General features: G+C 33.1%; 1 protein-coding gene across 1 annotated transcript in view; it reads left to right on the forward strand.

Annotated features, from left to right (window-relative positions):
• Positions 1-20,432, forward strand: part of LOC106466618 (collagen alpha-1(IV) chain-like) — a gene marked incomplete at its 5' end in the record, with an annotated part of 138,773 nt that overhangs the window by 96,830 nt on the left and 21,511 nt on the right. Inside the window, 6 exons of the mRNA XM_022394658.1 lie at positions 776-937; positions 1,617-1,670; positions 8,918-9,103; positions 9,489-9,552; positions 17,057-17,183; positions 18,356-18,500. Of these exons, the coding sequence (XP_022250366.1) occupies positions 776-937; positions 1,617-1,670; positions 8,918-9,103; positions 9,489-9,552; positions 17,057-17,183; positions 18,356-18,500 (738 nt within the window). The remainder of the gene's footprint in view (positions 1-775; positions 938-1,616; positions 1,671-8,917; positions 9,104-9,488; positions 9,553-17,056; positions 17,184-18,355; positions 18,501-20,432) is intronic.

Here is a 20,432-nt window from a genome sequence, read left to right on the forward strand (position 1 = left end):
TAATTTGAATTATAAGTATAATTTGGATGGAAATAACCTTAACAGTGCTATGAAAGAAAGGGAACTTGGTGTAGTGGTTGATCAGTCTCTCAAACCATCCAAGCAGTGTTCTATTGTTAGTAGTAGGGCAAATGGGATTTTAGATTGTATCTACAGAAATATTGAATACAAGTCTAAAGAGGTTATAATAGGACACTGGAGTATTGTGTTCAGTCTTGAGCTCCTAACTATAGAAAGGACATTGAATTGTTGGAAAGGGTTCAAAAGAGGGCTACTAGGATGGAGGAGAGGTTAAAATCTCTGAAATTGTTTTCTCTTGAAAAAAGAAGAATTAGAGAGGGGATTTGATTGAGGTGTTTAAAATTGTTAAGGGAATTAATTGTGTTGATGCATCATTTTTTTTTTTTTATATACTTAATGGTGAAAATGGTAGGACTAGGAGATGCATATACATTTTGGCAGGGTAGGAGCCATCTTCAGCTAAGACAGTTTTCTTTTTCTTACAAGGTGATTGGTCTTTGCCTTCAGATGTTGTGGAGGCAGTAAATTTAAGTGAGTTTAAGAGAAATCTTGATAACTATGTGAATGATAAGGGCTTGCTTTGAGATTTTATTTATTTTATCATATTTAATAGTTTAGTTTAGAGTATGGGACAGTCTAGATATACCAAAAGGTCCCTTGTTGTTCCTAAACATTATGTTATGTTTTAAAGGCTTAAAAGTGTGCATCAATAATAATGCTTCTTAATCCTCATATAAATAAACTTTACGTTAAGGTGCAAGAGGTTACAAAGGAACACAGGGTGATACAGGACTACCTGGCTATCCTGGAGTATGTGGAGATGATGGATTTCCTGGACGTAAAGGGGATAAAGGAATAAATGGAGATAGAGGCCAGAGTGGACTTCCTGGTCCATATGGTTTTGCTGGAATAAAAGGTACGTGATTCAATAAAGATGTATAATATAAAGGCATAATGTATATGGCTTATTTCATATAGGTATGATAATATGATTTTAAACCAATGGCTGTTAAGAGTTTTTGTATATATTTTTGTTTTAAAACCAAAAGAGCAGTTCATAACAATGCATTTATTTTTTTCTGTTTTTGGTTTTTGACTAATACTTCTTCCAACTAGGATATAAAGTTTTCAATATATTACATGAAATGCAAAAATGAAGTTTTCCAGTGGGTCAGCTGTAAGTTTATGAATCTTACAGTTCTGATTGTCTGGAGTTCATGTTCCTGCACTGAACAGAGCTTAGATATCCCATTTTGTATCTTTGCATAAAACAAAAGTAAAAAAATAAAGAAATCGCCAATTTTTTTAAATACCTCAATATCTTTACTCACAGCCCATCTATTTATACATTTAATTCATTTAAAATCAAAGTACGTTTACTGGTTATGAAATCACACAAGGACCGATGAAATCTAGTTTATATCTATATAATAATATTCATTTTCTTTATGAAATTAATGAGAATATTTTCATTGTTGATCATAATAGTATATGTTGATTCTGAAGCCAGTAAAGAATTTTCATTTAGAATAATTTTAATTGTTCTATTTTAATTTAACATACTGTACCAAATTAGCTGTTTATTTTTGTTTCAGGACGCAGTGGTTATCCTGGAAGACCAGGCCTGCCAGGACAACCAGGAATTCCAGGTAAATTGTAAATCATGATTTGATAAGGTGAAACCTTTCAGGTCGTGTATATTAAGTCATTATTTTTTGTTTCTTGACTAGTTATTTATGAGTAGCAGTGATATTGGAAGAAAGCTTTCATAAAACATGTAATGCGTAGTCTAATTGTATGCAGCTGTCACCTTTGTCAGTGCTTGAAAATTACAAGATTTTCATTCTGCCTTGTTTTATCAATTAGCACATCACAGGCTTGTTGCTTTCATAATTGGAAAAACAAAAATATGATATGTGTATGGTGGAGTTTGATGTACAATCTATTATTTTTAACATGCTTAATGTGTTTCCTCACCAATGCACATACTACTCTGTCAATTTGTATTTTTGCTAAAAAAATGATTTATTATCTTCAGTTGTGAGTATTAAAATGTTCAATTTCAGGTTAAAGAGAATTTCTGAAAATGAGATGTTAATTTTTTTTCTGATCATTATGTAGTAATTGATTATTCAAAACAAATAAGTTCTGAAAATTGTTTAAAATTGTTTGACTTGACACTTTTTACTTCTAAGTATAAAATTGCACTACACTTATACAAAATCCTTTGTCTAGTGACTAGTTTTACTCGTACATAAAGCTTACAATCTTAAAGGAAACCAAAATAATCCTATGAAATAATTTTGCTGGGTTTCATTGCCATGATTTTACTCTTTAGTTCTTTATTAGAATTGTTGACTGAGATAGTTTGTTGAGCTGAAGATGTGAAACAGTTGTGGATTTGTGAGAGTCTAACAATTGCAAAACAAAAGTCAATATTAAATCAGCAAAATTTGGTAATACTACTTCTCTTCAAACTGTTAGCTCTTTTTTTTCTCTTATATTGATGCGTGTTGTGATAATTTTTGATACAATTTTTAATATTAGTGAAAATTTACAGTTTGACTGAAAGTTTTTGTTTCTAAATTGTTTCTTACACTATTTTGTTTACAATGTAGCATTGATTTCATAAGTTAGTGTAACTTAGAAGGCAAAAATTTAATAATTATTTAAGTGTGATAAATGAAAATGTAGCAAAATATAAACAAATAAAACAAAAGTTTATTTTTTTTAGTATAGCATGGTAAAATATATAATTGTATCTCCCATAAACATAATTACACCCAAGACCTCTTTCATCTCAAATGAATGCTCTCTAAACTCAGCTGAAAGGTTAACCCACTAGCTATCACTTTAATAAGGCATGTAGTTATTAACAATTCAACTTACAACATTCCTTCCTTTCAAAAACAAGACCCAGCCATCATGTTAAGTTATCTCAGTGTTATAGGATGATCACTATTTGTGTGCTAGTTTTTCTGTACTGATTTATTTTTGCAATACCCATGAGTGGGATTGAACCTGAGACCTAAGAGATGAGCAAGTACTTTATCAATTAAAACAACTGCTAGTAAAGTAGTTTTTAATAATTCAAACTAAAACAACAATAAGTTTCTCTTCCAGTAAGATGACAACATAGTTACCATAAAAAGCAAGTATTGTTCATAGTATAGAATATAAAGTGTATTGAAAATACCACTGCAATTCCCTACTGAGAGAGTACATAATACAGATATATCCACATGACTCCTTGTGTTTGTTATATGTTCTGCATGTGTAAATTTTATGTTCAGAAAACTTACAATTAGTTTCACAGAATTTTGTGACAATTGTTTGGTAAATATGTTCTTCCAAGCTACGATATTTATATACCTGGTAAAAGCAAACTAAAATATAGTAATTAATAAACTTAGATTTCAAAAACTATCCGTTGTAACTAGCAAGAATATGATGGTTTTCTCTTTAACATATTATATGAATATTTTGTACGCTTGCAGTAAACTCAATGGCCAAAACTGAAATTTCAAGTGTTATCATTTTATTATATTTAACTTTCACTTTGTATTCTAAATCAAATAATTGTTCAGTATTTGAAAAAAAAATTAATAGTCTTTAGATTCGAAGATAGAGTTACATGCATTTTTATATATAGGTTTGAGTTATAATTGAAAATAATTTAAATGTTTATGCAGTAAGTGAAATAACTACAAGAAATGTAATCATGATACATTTCTCACAAACTTCAATAAATTATATTGAATATTTTCTTTTTCTGTAAAATGATACTACCTCCTCTCCCTCATAGCTATCTCGATCTTCATTGCCCTCTAGGCATTGTTAAGCTTTTTAAAAGTGCACCAGTCTTTTACACTTTGTTTTTTTGCGTCATTGCAGCAACATGTGACCAACATCCACCAATCCAATTGCGCTCTCTATACTAGCACAGGTACCTCTCTCTACCCTTGCAGCACAATCATCACTTTTTTGATTGGCAATTCTCGTGTATAGATGTGTTTTACGTTCTTCATGTGACTGCACAATTAATATCAGTCTCATGTTCAAGTTTGTACTAGTTTGTTTTTGAGATGTTTCTGTTTCCCAAATTTTACTTTGTTTATATTAATTCAGGTTTCTTATGGCAGTTGATAATTTCCCTGCCATAAGTAGACAGTGGTTATAACACGAGGCCTCGGTCTCAGGTTTCCCAATGTCTGCTGAGGAAGCACAGGCTTTAATTCGTGGGGAGTTTGTGTCTTATGTTCGGCTGGTGATTTTTTTATTTTAAGATATGTATGGTTCTTTTTCCCAGGTGTTTTGTGGTAAGTTTTTCAGTTTGTATTTCTCACTCCCCATAAATATACCCATGTTCAGTGAGGTTATGTAAGCTTGAGTGTATGGATATAATTTATGCACTTGATAATTTATGTTATTCATGTCTTCTATGGTCAGTGTTGTGTAAGTTCGAATTTTTATATATTTTTTACCATCTAAGTTACTTTAGTTTACAACTTGCGTATAGAGTTTGTTTCTTGCATTAATTTGGTTTAATATTTTACATTTTTTCACCGTTAATGTTATTTAGTTATAACTTCCTTTTTTGTATCTTTAGTAATAGTCATATCTAACTGGGGATAAGTTTTGAGTCAACCTTTGTTTTTGTCGCCTGGATGCCTTTTTATTCTCATGTTCTTTAGGGTAAGTTTTCTTTTTGTGTCCTTTGTCTTATAGTTTGTTTAAGTCAACTTCTACGTTCTATGTTTAAGGGTCATTTATGTTATCAGTCCCTTTAGTGGTTTTATATTTAAAGTGTTTCTTATTGTTTTATGTTTTAGGTCGATTTTCTTAGTTTTGCAGGTGTGTTACTTTTAAGCTCTTTGTAGACTACACATTTCTAAGTTTTTGTTAGTTCATTAGTTCTGTGTACTTTCTTCAATTTCTTTAGTTTATGTGTCTTTTTAGCTACACTTTATGACAGTTCCATTCTTTTTATAGGTTCTCTATGAGGGTTTCTGACTTCTGTTTAGCTCTCCCTCAACACACTTCCCAGAACTCCTCCTCAGGATTGTACCTTGTCCGGTCATTCTGCTTAGTCTGTTCATGTCCTACTACACAATGGAGCTATCTAAGGTGTGGAGCCCACTCAACCAGGAGTTCACTCCTGTCCTTCTTTGTACCACTATACACGGGACCTTAAAGCCCCATTCTTGATCTGGCCTGGCTGTATACTTATTTGCATTCGCCTGTCTTCACCATGGAGTCCTACCTCTCACTCTAGTGGGTTTTTATACCCTAGTGTCACGTTCTTGCTTTGGATCCTCCAGGTGAGTTTTGACTTTCTGTTCTGGGTGCCCATTGACTGTCTTTCTTCAGGTCTGTATGTGTTTTGTGGAGTGGCATGCTTTTGCACATCATCTTAACTTGTTGGGTCTTCGGACTCGCATTTCATGGATGACAGGCTTCTGCTTGCTTCTTCCTGTGCCTGGTCAATCACTCATACTTACTTCCTTCTTCGAGAAGCTTCAGGTGTGTTTCTTTTCTGATTGGAAAAGTCCTTTACTAACCCTTCACAGTATCTTATTTATTTGGGGGTTCTCTTCAGTTTCCATTTTAATCGAGCCCCGCCTTCTTCACTTGCTGCAGGATTTTGAGTGGGCAGTCACGTTTGCCATTCCTTCTCTTTCTGTCTTTGAGGTTTTCTTTCTTTTGGAATGTGGTCTTCCTTGGAAGTGCTCATTCCCTTGGGTCAGACACACAAGCATTACCTACATTGGGTACTTCTCGACCCTGAGTTTTTGGGTTGGTGGTCAGTAGAGGAGGCTACTTTCCATATCTACATCCTGGAACCCTGGCAGTTCATTAGGCTCTATATCCTCTCCTCCCTTTCCTGCAGGGGGGAGTGATTTTGGTTCTTTCTGCAATTCCACTATCGTCAGCTTTATCACCTAGACAGGAGACCCACATACCAATCTCTGTCTGGTCAGATTCTTGATTTTGTGTACTGGGCCAATGACCTTGACATGACTATTCTGGCGGGTCATGTTTCCTGAGTTCTGATTCTTGTGGCTGATCTCTTATCATGGCCCCACCAAGTTCTCCACAGAGTGATCTCTTCATCCTCACATTTTTCTGTGGGTGTATTCTCAACAGAGAACACTGCATATTTGTACATGTTTCCCATTCACTGGTATGCCACACTTTCTTTCTTTTAGACTTTAGTTCCTCACCCTTCAGCTGTGGAGATAAATGCTTTCGGTCAAGATTGGAGTGTTCTTCACTTATATGCCTACCCTCCAATTTGATTCATCTTCTTGGTGTTTTCCTTTATCCAGACCAAACCTTGTTGTGCTCTGCTGATTCTTCTATATTGACCATTCAGTTGTGATTTCCTCTGCTCTGGTCCTTACTGGAGCAACACACCTTATCCTTTTCTCTATCGTGTCCTCTCCTCAGTCATCCCTGATCTGACAGTTTTCATCCAGACATCTCTACACTCCTCCTTTCAGAGTGACTTTTGTCATATGCCTCAGCTCAGGGGCTCACCTCTATATGCCTACCCTCTATTCAGACTCTTCCTCTTCTAGATTTTTTACCTTATCTAGACCCATTCTTCTTGTATTCTGTTGGCTATTCTGGATTGGCTGGCTCCGACATAGTTCCCTTTACTCTGACCCCTCATGGAGCAACAGACCCTGCCCCTTTCTCTGTCCTGTTCCCTCTTGTGTCATCTGTGATTGGTCATTTTTCATCCAATCATCACCATACTCTATCTTTCTGTGTGTTTTTTGTCTCATCCCATGCCTCAGCTCAGGGACTCACCTCCTTGTGTTGCATCTTTCATTGCCTGCACCTTTTGCCTTTCCTCTTTGTCTTTGTACTAGGGGCTTAAGGTCTTGCTTCAAGGTAGACCAGATGAAGAAATGGAACAACTCGGGAAAGACAAACTTTCTGGAAGAGGGAGAAAGGAAAGAGTTCGAAAAAGACAAACCCTGAACAAAAAATCCAAATGAAGAGCTGGGACAGGTGAGGAACAGAAGTCCTGGGAAAAAGACCAAAGGCGACATGTTTCCTTTGTTCTGCTGGATTGGGATCTCCATATTGTTCTTCCTATCCTCTCCAGTTCTCCCTTGCAACCTTTGCTATTTGTTTCTTGTAAGATCTTTCTCTTACAGATATCATGTTACTCCTGTTGCGATTCTACACACATCTGTGAGTGAGGTAAGTTGACGTTTTCTTTTTCTTTTATCATTGCTTATACATCATATTTCAGGATCGCATTTGGTGGCAGGTGTTGCCTTGTCAGATATGCTAATATTTAGCACTATATCTGTATACTTCTCTAATGCTCACTGTGGAGATGGAGTGTTTCTGCAAGACCACCAGGCACTTTTCTGGTGCTGTATCTGTATCTATTTATCGCATTTGTATTAATATAATATATATATATCCTAGGGACCATCACTCATAGACTTCATGAGTAAAGCACATAGGGATTTTTGCCCATCCCTAATGACCCGTCATTTTTACAATTTGGTTCTTTCTGCTTTTCAAAATATGCAGACACCAATTGTACTGTCTCTGGTGAATCATTCCTCTGGACCCCCAACATATCTTCTCCCTCCTTTTTCTTCTAGTGGAGCACAGGGGTCCTTCCCATTTCTGGTTCCCAGTCGCTGGAGTGGTGGCTTGTGGAGGTTTCCTCACAAGTGGGTTTTGTGCAATAACACTATCTCATAGCTATATGTACTAACTTGATGAAAAGAATGCTATCATCGTTATGCTGCATATAATACACACAATATGGCATGAATTCTATTATGCAACATGCTTCCACTTGATGTTACTGCCCAGGCAGACCATACTTGACATAATCCTTTGTATACCAAGGGGCTTCCCCCCCCCCCCCGGACTGTTTTTAGCATGGGTGGACATCTCTTGATATCAATCCAAGGTGTTTTCCCTGGCTGGGCCACACTTGTTGATTTTAAAAACTTATGCAAGGTGCTTCCATGTTGTTTTTGTTCTTGTGTTGCATTTGGCATAATATATAGCATCCCAAGGTGCTTTCTGTGAATGTTTTCTACCTGTGCAAACCACACTTGGCCTATTCATATATGGTCCTCTAGCCCTAGCCACATATTCTGTTTGTTTCCACCCTACATGTCTTATCTTCTTTACTGGGTGAAGAGCATACCTGTTCAAAAAATAGTGCTATACCCCACAGGTGTACCCTGTATTATAATTGTTGCACACCTGCTTTTTTTTATAGTGGTCGCTCTCTGCTTGGTTATTTGTTTTTGCACCTTCACTGGCCCCTCCACCTTTACAATGTGGGATTCTAGTTATGGGGAGGTAAAGGTGGTACTGTTTCAGAAGTTAACATTTTCTAACTTTGAAAATGTATTTCCAATAGGTACTTACCTCTTCTTACCCACTTTCCACCCTTCCTCCCCATTGATTTTCTAGTCTTTTGGGGTTTGTATGTGCCAATTCTTGAAAGTGAGATTGTGCTGCAAGGGTAGAAGGAGCTACCTGTGCTAGTAAAGAGGGTGCAATGGGATTGGTGGATGGTGGTCACAGAATCAGCACATGTTGCTGCAATGATGCAAAAAATATAGGAGGTAAAAGACTGGTGAACTTTTAAAAAGCTTAACAATGCCTAGAGGGCAAATGAAGGTTGAGATAGCTATGGGTGATGGGAGGTAAGTGCCTATTGGAAATACATTTACAGTGTTAGAAAATGTTAATTTTCCAGCATAACTCTTGAAAATATCTGTGTAAATCTAAATAGGTAAATAGGTTAATGAAGGTTTCTAATTTCAAAGCTGAAATTGATAGTAATGATAATAGTTCTAAAATCTATATGAAATATGAAGGACAATATTTTCTACAACAATAGGCTTCAAGACTAAAAAAGGAGAACCTGGATTACCAGCTCGTGATGGGATCCCAGGACAACCTGGTCATCCAGGTGAACCAGGAACACCTGGTAGAGATGGTCCACCAGGTCCAAAAGGTTTTCCTGGGTTAAGTTTACCTGGAGAGAAAGGTGCACAAGGACCAATAGGCCCTAGAGGTCCTTCTGGTGAGTTATACAAAACTGTAGTGATACCATTTACTAATATTGCATCAGAATGGTCTCTGTTCAAATTAATTGTCTTTTGATATAAGAATAAAAGTGATTTTAAGTATTGATTTTAAAATTTTCTTTCATAATATGAAGAGCTGAAAACAAGAAACAAACCCATGACTTTTTTCAGTGTAAATTTCACCTACTGTAAAGATACATTTGAACGATCAAAAGATAAACAATGGATTTTTTATCTTCAGCATAGCCTGGAGGAAACCTTGCTTACCACAAGTTAGCACTTTAGTAACAGGTTAAAATTAACACATGTTCTAAGACATGTCTCTTCAGGAAACACTAAATGTAAATTGCTTTTAAGATTAAAAAGTTTTTGCTATTTTAGTAAATGACGTTTTTGAAATACTTAGTTTCCTTGGCATGTGCTTTAAACATACATCTACTTTAAAGTGAACATCATATTTGTGCATGTGTGGCAAGAGTTTTGTTTCAGTATCTAGCCTCTTATGTTCTCTAGAAAACACATTATATGATATTATGTTTTAAAGATTAGCATTTGTAATTAATTGTAAAGGTAAACTGTAAAAATGGAGTTTTAAAACAATTCATGTTTACTGATAAAACTATTCTTGTTCACATACTTTATAGTTACTTTCCTTGATAAGGAATTTAGGCCCGGCATGGCAAGGAGGTTAAGGCACTTGACTCGCAATCTGAGGGTCGCGGGTTCGATTCCCCGTCACACCAAACATGCTCGCCCTTTCAGCCGTGGGGGCGTTATAATGTGACGGTCAATCCCACTATTCATTGGTAAAAGAGTAGCCCAAGAGTTGGCAGTGGGTGGTGATGACAAGCTGCCTTCCCTCTAGTCTTACACTGCTAAATTAGGGACGGCTAGTGCAGATAACCCTCGTGTAGCTTTGCACGAAATTCAAAAACAAATAAACAAAATAAGGAATTTAACTATTGCAGCCTACTAAAAACAATTTTCAAGAATACTATTTCAGTTATCAATGTGCTACTAAAGCCTATTTCACTGAAGTATAAAAATTTAAAACAAATACTTTCTTGAGAAAAATCAAATCTTTAAGAATTGTATTATAAAGAAGAACATGATGCATATTATTCTTTTATATGTGTTTGTATAAATATTTATTTTACTGAAAAATTACTTGTAAATGTTTATGCATGCAAATATAATTTGTTAACAAAGCTGCATCCGTTATATCTACTTCCATAGAATTTTAATGAATAATGTGTTGGTAAAATCAATTATGCAAGTTTTAGATATTAGAGAATAGCATTGTCTTTGTGATAACATGAATCACCTCATTTATGAAAGCTTATCTTAGATCATTGTTGTAAAAATTATTTAGCTGTTTATGCAATGATGTATCTTGCCACTATTCTATTTGTTTTTACATAATTTTTAAGTTGTTTCAACTAGCAGAAATACCCATCCTCTGGGCAGGTATAACTGCTAGTTCCTATGGAAGGCTATTGGTCCTGTGGCTTTTTCTGGAATTGTCTGACAGTTCTACAACATACTCATACTTGACATTCAATAATGGTCACCATCCATGAAAAAAATGATTTTATTGAAATTTGAGTTTAAAAATGAGCTATCATCACTGCATTACATCACAGAGTCTATTTTATTGAAGTATTTCTTTGTAGATGCAGTTATCAATGAAACTGTTACAACTGTTGTTCTGTTACAACATTCATGAGATTTTCACTAAGGAAAAACAAATTATTTTTTTTTAAGTTTGAATTTTGATTGTTTTATATTTGAAATTTGCTCCTTTTTTTGTAATTTTTATTGGTTGAATCTGAAACACATCATTTTTGTGGAAATTTCAATTGTATTATTTATTGCTCAGCTATAAAAATACTTCATAGTTATGAAAATATTACCCAGTTGTGCTTGGTGATGATAGGTGTGGTAGTTTCCAAGATCCGAGTTTTGGACATACACATCGCAAGCTCCATTATAGTAAGATGCTTGGGTGTAATTGTTTGTGTTTCATATTACAGCACAAGTTAAAAGACAAAGTTTCATTTTGAACAATATTTAAAATTTTGTGTTTATGCACTCAAGCTCTACAGGCACTTGTGTATTGTATACAAATTTCTGTGCATAGTTTTTTGTCTATATTCATTGGGTGTATCATTATTTGGAGCATGCAGACTGTGTATGAATAAAACAAAAAATGGTTGATGTGCATCAATTTGTAAATCATTTAACTGCAACAATTTCTAAACAACTCATGCTTGATTTTGCTCATTTATTTATTTTTTCTGACATTTTACACAAATTTTGAGTATTTTTTTTCCTTAATAAATATTAGTGAAAAGAAATAATAAATATTAATGAACCTGAGAAGGAAATGTACCCCAAGCTGAGCTGTGAATGTTGTTTTTATTTGTTTTATTGACAATTTTGTGCAATATATTCTGTGTAACTTTTACTAAGTAAAAATAAGAGTTAAATTTAAGAAGTGGTTGTGTTATAATGTTGTTCTATGATAAACTATCTTGTAATTTTGGTTGCTTTGGTATGGTGAAATGCAGAAATAGTTACAGTGGAACTATGGTATTTAAAAAATTAAAATCTGCCAACAAACGTTATACAAATAATATACCCTTTTAGAAGCCAAAACTATTAGCTAGACATGTTGTAAAAATTCAAAAAAGTAAATATTCCTAGTTTGTGTATGTGTGTGTGTGGATATTGATGTTGAGACTATTTCCTTAAATACATATTTATTTCATATTTACATACAAACATTACTTCCACCCTTCAAAGTTCATGAGGAATAAGCATGTATCATAAATGTAAAGGTTGTCTCACACTAAAATCTAGCTCTATAGGCACAAACAAAATATATAATAGTTGAGATGCTCTTAGTAATTTCCCCTGCATGCCAAATGAGACTTGTCATTTCAACAACTCCAATGTAATTTCTGTTTCATTTAATGAAACATTTATAAGCAAACATAGCTGCCTTCCCTCTAGTCTTACGCTGCTAAATTAGGGACGACTAGTACAGATAGCCCTTGTGTAGCTTTCCGCATAATCCATAACAAACAAATAAACCTATCGCATGCTTCATGTGATATAGTTATTACTACCAATTCACCAGATATTCTGCTTGTCCTCTTAAAACTAAGTTTAAAAAGGAATATAGGGTCTTGTGAAAAGAGTTTATGATTATCTTCAAGGCATTTATTCAGTATTAAAGAACTAACATATAATTCCAAATTCTATTAGTTTCAGAAAAAAATGTTGGCCATATTGGTAAAAAGAGCTTTTCTCATTGAGAATACTATAACTTACAATTATAATTGTAAGCTGAAATTACTGTAGATTGCTAAGAAAACAACTTTTACAATATGTTCTGTTGCATTTTTAAAATGTTGTATCACTATCTAAGTGAAAATAAATTCCCTGGACTTTGGACTTTGTTGCAGACACTTATGTAGATATATGATTTGTTCATGCCAGTGTGATAACATGTTTTCATTTACCATATGCAAGATACCACTTATACAGTTTTTAACCATTGATTTTCTGTTTAGCTGAGTGCTTTGGAAATAGCTTGTGAACATCACACTTGTGTTACTTATTTACATGTAAATTTAGGTTACTTATCTTCTTTACTGTTCCAAAGTGAACAGCTTGAATCATGTGACAAGTTATTTGACTTTCTTCAGTGCCTCCAGTGTGTAGCTGATAGCCAGCCATGGTGTAGTCTGTTTTGTTTTCCTAATGAAATCATGTTTTTCTTTGCTTTGCTAAGTGACAATATTACTTTCTTATAAATACTGAAGATCTAGCTTTGATTCCCCATGGTGGACACTGCAGATATCCTAATGTAGCAATGCTCTAAAACAAACAAATACTGAAGTTTCATACTTACATGCTTTTATAATCTCAGAAGAATAAAACTACCTGAATCAAAAGTCCTGCCTATCATGTTTCGTCTTCCAGAAAGGATTAATTTTATATAGATACCATTTGTTTTTTGCAAATCACTACACTTCATCTGAATTGCAACAAGAAGATAGGAGTTTTTACAGTCACAGGAAAAAGGGCAAGATGATTGAATATATTAAATGTTAGCCTAGAACTTGAGCAAAGCTTTATAGAAATGTTTTCAAGAATAGGTTCGAAACTCCATGAAAAAGGTCTCTTACTTGGTTACTGTGATGAAATTTTTGCAATAGCAGTATTAAAAAGTTTGCTAAATGAAATCATTTTGCTGCCAACAGACAAACATAAAAACAGTTTTTCTGTGAGTAATGTTTTTGAATATTTATGTTCATCAAATTAAATTACTTTTCAGTAGCTTTTAAAATTCCGTATTATTTGAAGTAATATATACTTCTCATGAACACTGGATCTCATGTCTCCTTTTTGAACTTGATTTCATACTGTAAGAAATATTGCTTTCATAAGAAATAAATGAAGGTTAGTGATTATTGCTTCTTAGTGACATATTTCATGTTTGAAACTAAACATCATGTTTGCTGTATATCTTCCATATCAAAAACACTAGGTATATTCAAAGCATAGTAGAAACTGTTCGAGTTGATATTTTCTAGAAACAAAGTAAAATAAGCTTTTTTTTCATGCTGTGCTTATAATGTTATAATGTTTTGTTTTGATGTATAAGTTGTTCGGGTTGTTGCATATAAAAAAAAAAGCAACTTAAATTCTTGATGACCTAATATATATAACATTTGTGCAGCTATCAGGCATCATGATGAAGATTTATAATTTTGTTCAGTAGTGTTTTATATGTACATATCTTGGATACCTAGTTTGTGGTAATTCTTGGAACAAGGTAATGTAAATACCCAATGCAACAGATGAGGGTGGGATTTCTTACACTCGAATCTCACCTTAATCTTGATCAGGTGGGGGGGGGGGGGGGAATGAAAAATTGTCTTATGTTACATGTAAGCTCGGGACATGTCAGTTTGCCAGGTTCACTGGACTGTCATTAAGCCATCAGATGCTTTTTAGCTCATCTTTCATAAGGAACTTAGTCTTGAGTATTAAAGAACTTATACAAAAACATGTGATGATAAGAGTAACTGTGGAATGCAGAGTAACATCTTTTGATTACTAACATCACTCAAAATCTTAGTTTTGCTTTTAAAGGCTCTTTGTCTATGCTTTAAAGTAAAGCATTTTTTAATTTATGGTTTAAAGACTTGGAGATATATTTCTCTTATATTTTGTACTTTGTAGGTATTTATAATTCATGTATTTCAATCAAGTGGTGAGCAGTATATGTCTTAAGTGGGAACTGAGAAACTTTATCTTATATAAAAGTAATTAACAAAATGCTAAATTGTCCTATTGTTTTTTTTTTTAGATAGCAAAAAAGGAAAGTTGTTCATTTTTACAAAACAATGAGCACCTAAATAAAAATATTTTAAAAATCAATTTCTTTGTATTTTAGCCATTCATTTGAATTGTTAACAATTGCAATCTGAATTGAACTGTTTATTAAAATCATGAGTACTCAAAATTAATACCATACATTTAGCAAGAATGGCTTGAAGCTTTTATTGGATATAATAAGAAATCTTGAACTAAAAACAAACCATTATGTAAATCACACTTAAATAATGTTATATACTTCATGACTTAATCTAAAAATTACTTTGTTTGACTTTTTTATTTTGTACTTTCTGTTTGTTTGAAATTAAGCACAAAGCTATCTGTTCTCTGCCCATCACGAGTATCGAAACCCGGATTCTAGTGTTATAAGTCTGCAGACACACCGCTGTGCCACTGGGGGCTAGTACATTCTGTTCACATAAGTTGTTAACTTGATCATCAACTTTGCGTTTTATTTTTAAAACTTCAGTACATAGATGTATAGGTACTGTATTGATGTGTGAAAATTCCATATGTAATTGAGAAAGAAGAAATACATAAGTTGATTTTAGTTGAACATATCTTGCTTAAGTCATTCTTGCCCTTAATTATTACTGCTTCTGGAATTCAGACATCAGGGATAAAGATATTTCTTGCTTGAATTTAGTTCACTTGCTATATACATGAGAATTTGAGGTACTTGTTAATGGAATTCAGTTGCTTAGGTTGTCAGCCATGCATTAGCTATTTACTTTAGATTACTTAATTAGTTTATCTACTAAAAACTGAAAAGTTTACTATATGAAATTATCAATTCAACTAGTAAGAATACTTATGAAATTCATTGTTATCTTGGGTCACAGATTTCTGTATGTTATCATAATTTTTGTTCAAATATTTAAACAAATCTTACATAAATCACTTAAACTTGAAGGAGGTATATAAAATAATAGACTAGGATCAGCACAAGTTGTTAGCAAAACATGTCAATTGTGTGTAACTACCAAACTGCCACATACATGCAAACAGACACATGTACACATAAGTCATCTTAATGAGCATACAGAGATTACTTATTAAACATTTATCTATCTTAAATTACATACAAAAGGAGCAAGTCATATACCTCAATCTTCATAACTTCTTTTCAAAGGCATATAAGTAATGAAATCTACAGTGTGTAAACAGCTGTAATATAAAGCATGATAAAATAATAACAGGTCATTTAAGTGAATATATAAAGTAAAATGTATTTCACAGTAGTTTGATAATGGTTTCAGAATGGCTTTAATAGATAAGATGCACAGTGACCATGCAATATTGTAACTGTTTTATTAGTCTTAGTACTTAAACAATATTGATTTTCCAACACGTAATTAACTGAAATTTTATAATTGTCAAAATAATGAATTTAGCTTTGTAAACCAATCACTTTTTATTGTTCTTAATTTTAACTACACATTTCTGTCACTGTATGAGAAACAGAACAAATAAATGACATTTAATTCAAAACTTAAAAATAATTTGACAATAATATTAGAAGCTTCTACATAACCAACATATGACTGTAGTATACATTATATTTTAGAAAATGTTTCGATGTTAAGTTATTTTTCAAAGTTGTATGATTATAAAACATGTTCACTGAAAATTAATTATTTGAAAATCAAATACTACATGGTTTTAACTACAAGCGTTTAAAAAAATCTCTATTATAAAGTTGTATTTTTTGTACAGTTAAGAAGGTATATTTCTGAAATGTATTTATAGACATCAAGTTATGTTGAGGATAAAACAGAAGTGATTGTCTATTGAAGCAACACTCATATCATACATACAGCAAAATACAAAAAGAATTTAATCAGATTGTCAAGTCTTTCACATTTGTTATTTAGCTAGCATTATAGATGGGACTGTTTGCTGAGATGACATCATATTTTTAATAGCAAGTTGGAGTCAACATGCCCTAAAAAGACATTTCTTAGAGCAGGTACTGGTTCAAACAATATATTACTAACTACTGGACAGTAAGGTTTCCCAGAGGTTATTCTGAAGACCAATTATTTTTCTCCTTTTCAATTGCTTCATTAAAGCAGATGTTGTTTGCTCCAAAGAGGTTTATTATGAGGATGTTTCTTGTTGATAGCTTTTCACATGTATACACAAAAGATTTAACACCTGTACTATGCATTGTTTGAGTTCTGTATCAATAGTCCCACTCACATGTAAAGTGTAGCATAAATATTTGAAATGCTCTTTATCCATCAAATTAGTGTTCTAATCATGAAGAACATTCTGTGTTGTCAATGTTGAATGTTTGCCATGAATTACTACATAGAAAGACTAGGAGAAATAATGTACCTTATTCCTGTTAAGTATGCTGCTATTTCTTTGAGCCTTAATGTAAAGAATTTCCTAAGTACATGAAAATAAAATTTTAGGAAAAATAGAAAACTTTTTAACAACTTAGAAAATTTATAGTAGTTTCTAGGAATGTTTGTCAATTGTTTTTTGTTTTTTTCTGGTCTGATGAATTTAATTTGTTGTTTTTTTGGAAGGCCCCCTGGTTATGGTGAACCAGGTGTTCAAGGTAACCGTGGACCTCAAGGTTTACCAGGCCCACCTGGAGATAGAGGAAGTCCAGGCAAGGCAATTCGAGGAAAACCTGGAAACCCAGGCCCATCTGTAAGAAATTACTTTAGTGCATGTCTGTGTGTAGTAGTAGAAATGGAAGTTGAATGGATTTAGAATAATTGCTAAATGTTATACTTTTTATAATCAAGATTGTATCAATCAAAAAGCATATTTTTTTATTTCTATTATGGGATTTTTGTCAATATAATATAAAAATGTTTATATTACTTTATGTATGAATTTCTATAATGCATTGCTTCTCAAACCATGAATACAAAAATGTATTCCTTGTAATATAAAACTAATAAAAATTTGCATTTGTGTTTTTTCACTGATATTCCTCTTTCTAATAATGATGTTTGATATTTTATAATGGTACTATTATAGATAATCCATGCTTGCGAAGCTCAAGTTTAGGTGTTATTGTCATCAGCTTATTCTTATTCCTGGATTAACATGATGTCATATCCTGTCCTTATCCTACAGGAACACATTGAGAAGTACCATAACATCAAGGCATTAATTTCTCTATCATAGAAACAGAATATGACATAACAAAATATTCATGAATGACTGTTTTTATAGCTTCAGTATTATTAAACAACAAAATTAAAATTTGAAAAAAACTTTTGGCTTTCATTACTATATATTTTTATTATTTTGTTTAGAAAGTCTTGAAATAGATTCTTTAGCTTTATTTTTACATATAATACATTCATCAGTCTCACTTTATCCAGAATGCCATTAAGGTTACATTACTGTGTGCTTTGTGTTCTTAAAAAAAGTTCCTACCTCTTTAGGCTTAAATTTCAAGACAAAACAAAAGGATTGGTCTTAATTATTCTTGTTATAATCCCTTAACACTATGCTTTATCTCATATGAATACATATTCTATAATGACAAAAATAGATGACAAAAATAAAGAAAAACCTTGGTATATTTAAGATTAAAGAATATAAGCACTGGCATTAACCATTAGAAAAAATCGTATTTTTTCAAAAGTTGACTAATCTATGGTTATCTTTAATATACTTCGTAGGAATAAGTTGTTTTTTTCTGTGCATTCTATGTTGTATTTTAGAAATCAGCATTTCTCTAAATTTCCAATAGTTTGTGTTTTTGTATTGATAAGTTATGGAAAAAAAATACCCATGAAAAAATCATTTCACAGTTACAACAAATTCATTTCTTTGTTAATAAAACACTTTCCTCTGTAATCCAGGGAAAAGATGGTATACCAGGTTTTAAAGGCTTAAAAGGAGGATATGGGGAAATTGGTTCTTTAGGACCAATTGGACCAAAAGGCATAAGAGGCAATCATGGAACACATGGGTTTCCTGGCTTAAAGGGCTTTCCTGGGGTAATTGGTAGGTTTTGGCTACTAGAAAAAATTAAAGTTTTGTTACTATTGGTTATAGAAATTTCTTTGTTATTAATTTATTAATAGGAAGTTGAATGATACTTTTATATATGGTGATACATGATCAGATTAAAATTAATTGAAATGCATATTAATGATTCATGGGATACATGTGTTCTAAGTGTAAAATAATTAAAATCTTTTCAACTAATATAGTGATTGAAAAGCAAAAAAAAGGCTCAAGCATCAAATTGTGTGTATTTAACCATACTTTTTTGTTCTTTCCAATTCTTATTGAAATTATTGTAATTCAAAGATAAACCTAACAGTCCTTTATCTCCTCAAAAACTAGAGGTTTGTGATATAATGTCTGGAAGGACAGATATAGTGATTTGTTATAGGTGAAATGTAAGAGAAGGACAGAGCAAGACATGATATTGAGGTCAAAATTAATATCAGCTGCTTGCTTAAGTTGATCCTCAAATGATAATATGGTATTCTTGTAGTAACTAATTTCTGTGCAAGTATTGTTAGGTCTGCTTTTCAACAGGATAATCACAGAGTAAATCTAAATTTAACTAAACAACTGAGATTTTAAGAGAAAAGATAGAGTGGACACATAGTATAAATTGGACAACAATCTTTATTATATTACAAAGTACAAAAAATAGTGTGTTTATTTGCATAAGACACTGGACAGTTGTCTTCTTATTGGACCTGTGAACTGATTAACAGCTTTCTTCCTTCAAGATGCATCTCCATTGAACTATTCACATTGATAACTGAGCAAGGCTAAGCAGATAACCACAGTTTTACCTAGAAACCATACACATTACCACATTACTTGTCATCATCAAACAACAAATAGAGATTGTAACCTCTAGTTATCATCCACTTGGCCAGCAAAGGACATTTCTGTAAATGACCTGTTCCTACAAAATGTGTAAAGTTGTAGCAACATTCCTGTGAGTAAAGCAGATGCTATCTGATAGAGAACAATAAAAGCACAAAAACAATTAGAAGAAACAGTTTTCAAGACCACATGCTTATGCCAAAATTGTATAGAAACAGACCAAACAAAAAAATTTCAATTTCTTATATTAATAAAAGACAGTGGAAAATGCAATTTATGGCAGCATATTATGGTAAATGAAAAAAAAAAATTAAATAAACTGTATTCAAATAAATGTGAAGAGTTAAAAAACTTTAACTTGTGAATAACCAAGAGAGAAACAAACTATGCACAATCAACAGATACATGAGCATTAAGATAATGAGGATGCACTTTCAGCAGGTTCTGGTTCTCTCAGCTTAGAAAAACAAACTACTTTGATCAAAGTTGGATTGAATCTGATGGGAAAGTGCCAAAACTGCATTCACAGTAGACATTGTTTGTCTCTGTAGCTAACCAATCAGAAAATGAAGACAAGTATGTGGAAATATCTCTGCCCCATGTGACAATCATTGAACATTCTCTACCCTTGAGGTGGATTCTTGTACATGGTGAGGAGACCTCCCAGGGAAGGTTCTCTATTATCATTTTACCTCCTCTGAGATCTAAACATCCACCCACGTGTTTGCCATACATCTCAACCCATGAAGGGGAGGAGAAGATCCTGGTGGTTGAGTGGTGTCTGGAGCACTGCAACACACCACATTGGCCTTGAATTCCCATAGACAGGTGGTCTTGGGGTGGCTCTCCCAGGGTCAGTCAGCTGTTCCTGAGTACCAATGTTGGGCGTTTTCAGTGGGTGTTGTGGACATTGTGTCTGATGCTGGTATTTGGATATATTGTTCATGAAGTCCTGGCATTGCCACAGTGTCCTAGTTTGTCATTGTGTTCAGTGGGCACTGAATATTTATTCTTCTATTATGGATTCCCCAATCCTTGAAAAAAATAAAATAATAAAAAAACAGTTAATAGATAAACGAACATGTA

Source organism: Limulus polyphemus, unplaced genomic scaffold, assembly GCF_000517525.1.
Source record: "Limulus polyphemus unplaced genomic scaffold, Limulus_polyphemus-2.1.2 Scaffold2324, whole genome shotgun sequence".
In the NCBI taxonomy this organism is placed as follows: Eukaryota; Metazoa; Arthropoda; class Merostomata; order Xiphosura; family Limulidae; genus Limulus; species Limulus polyphemus.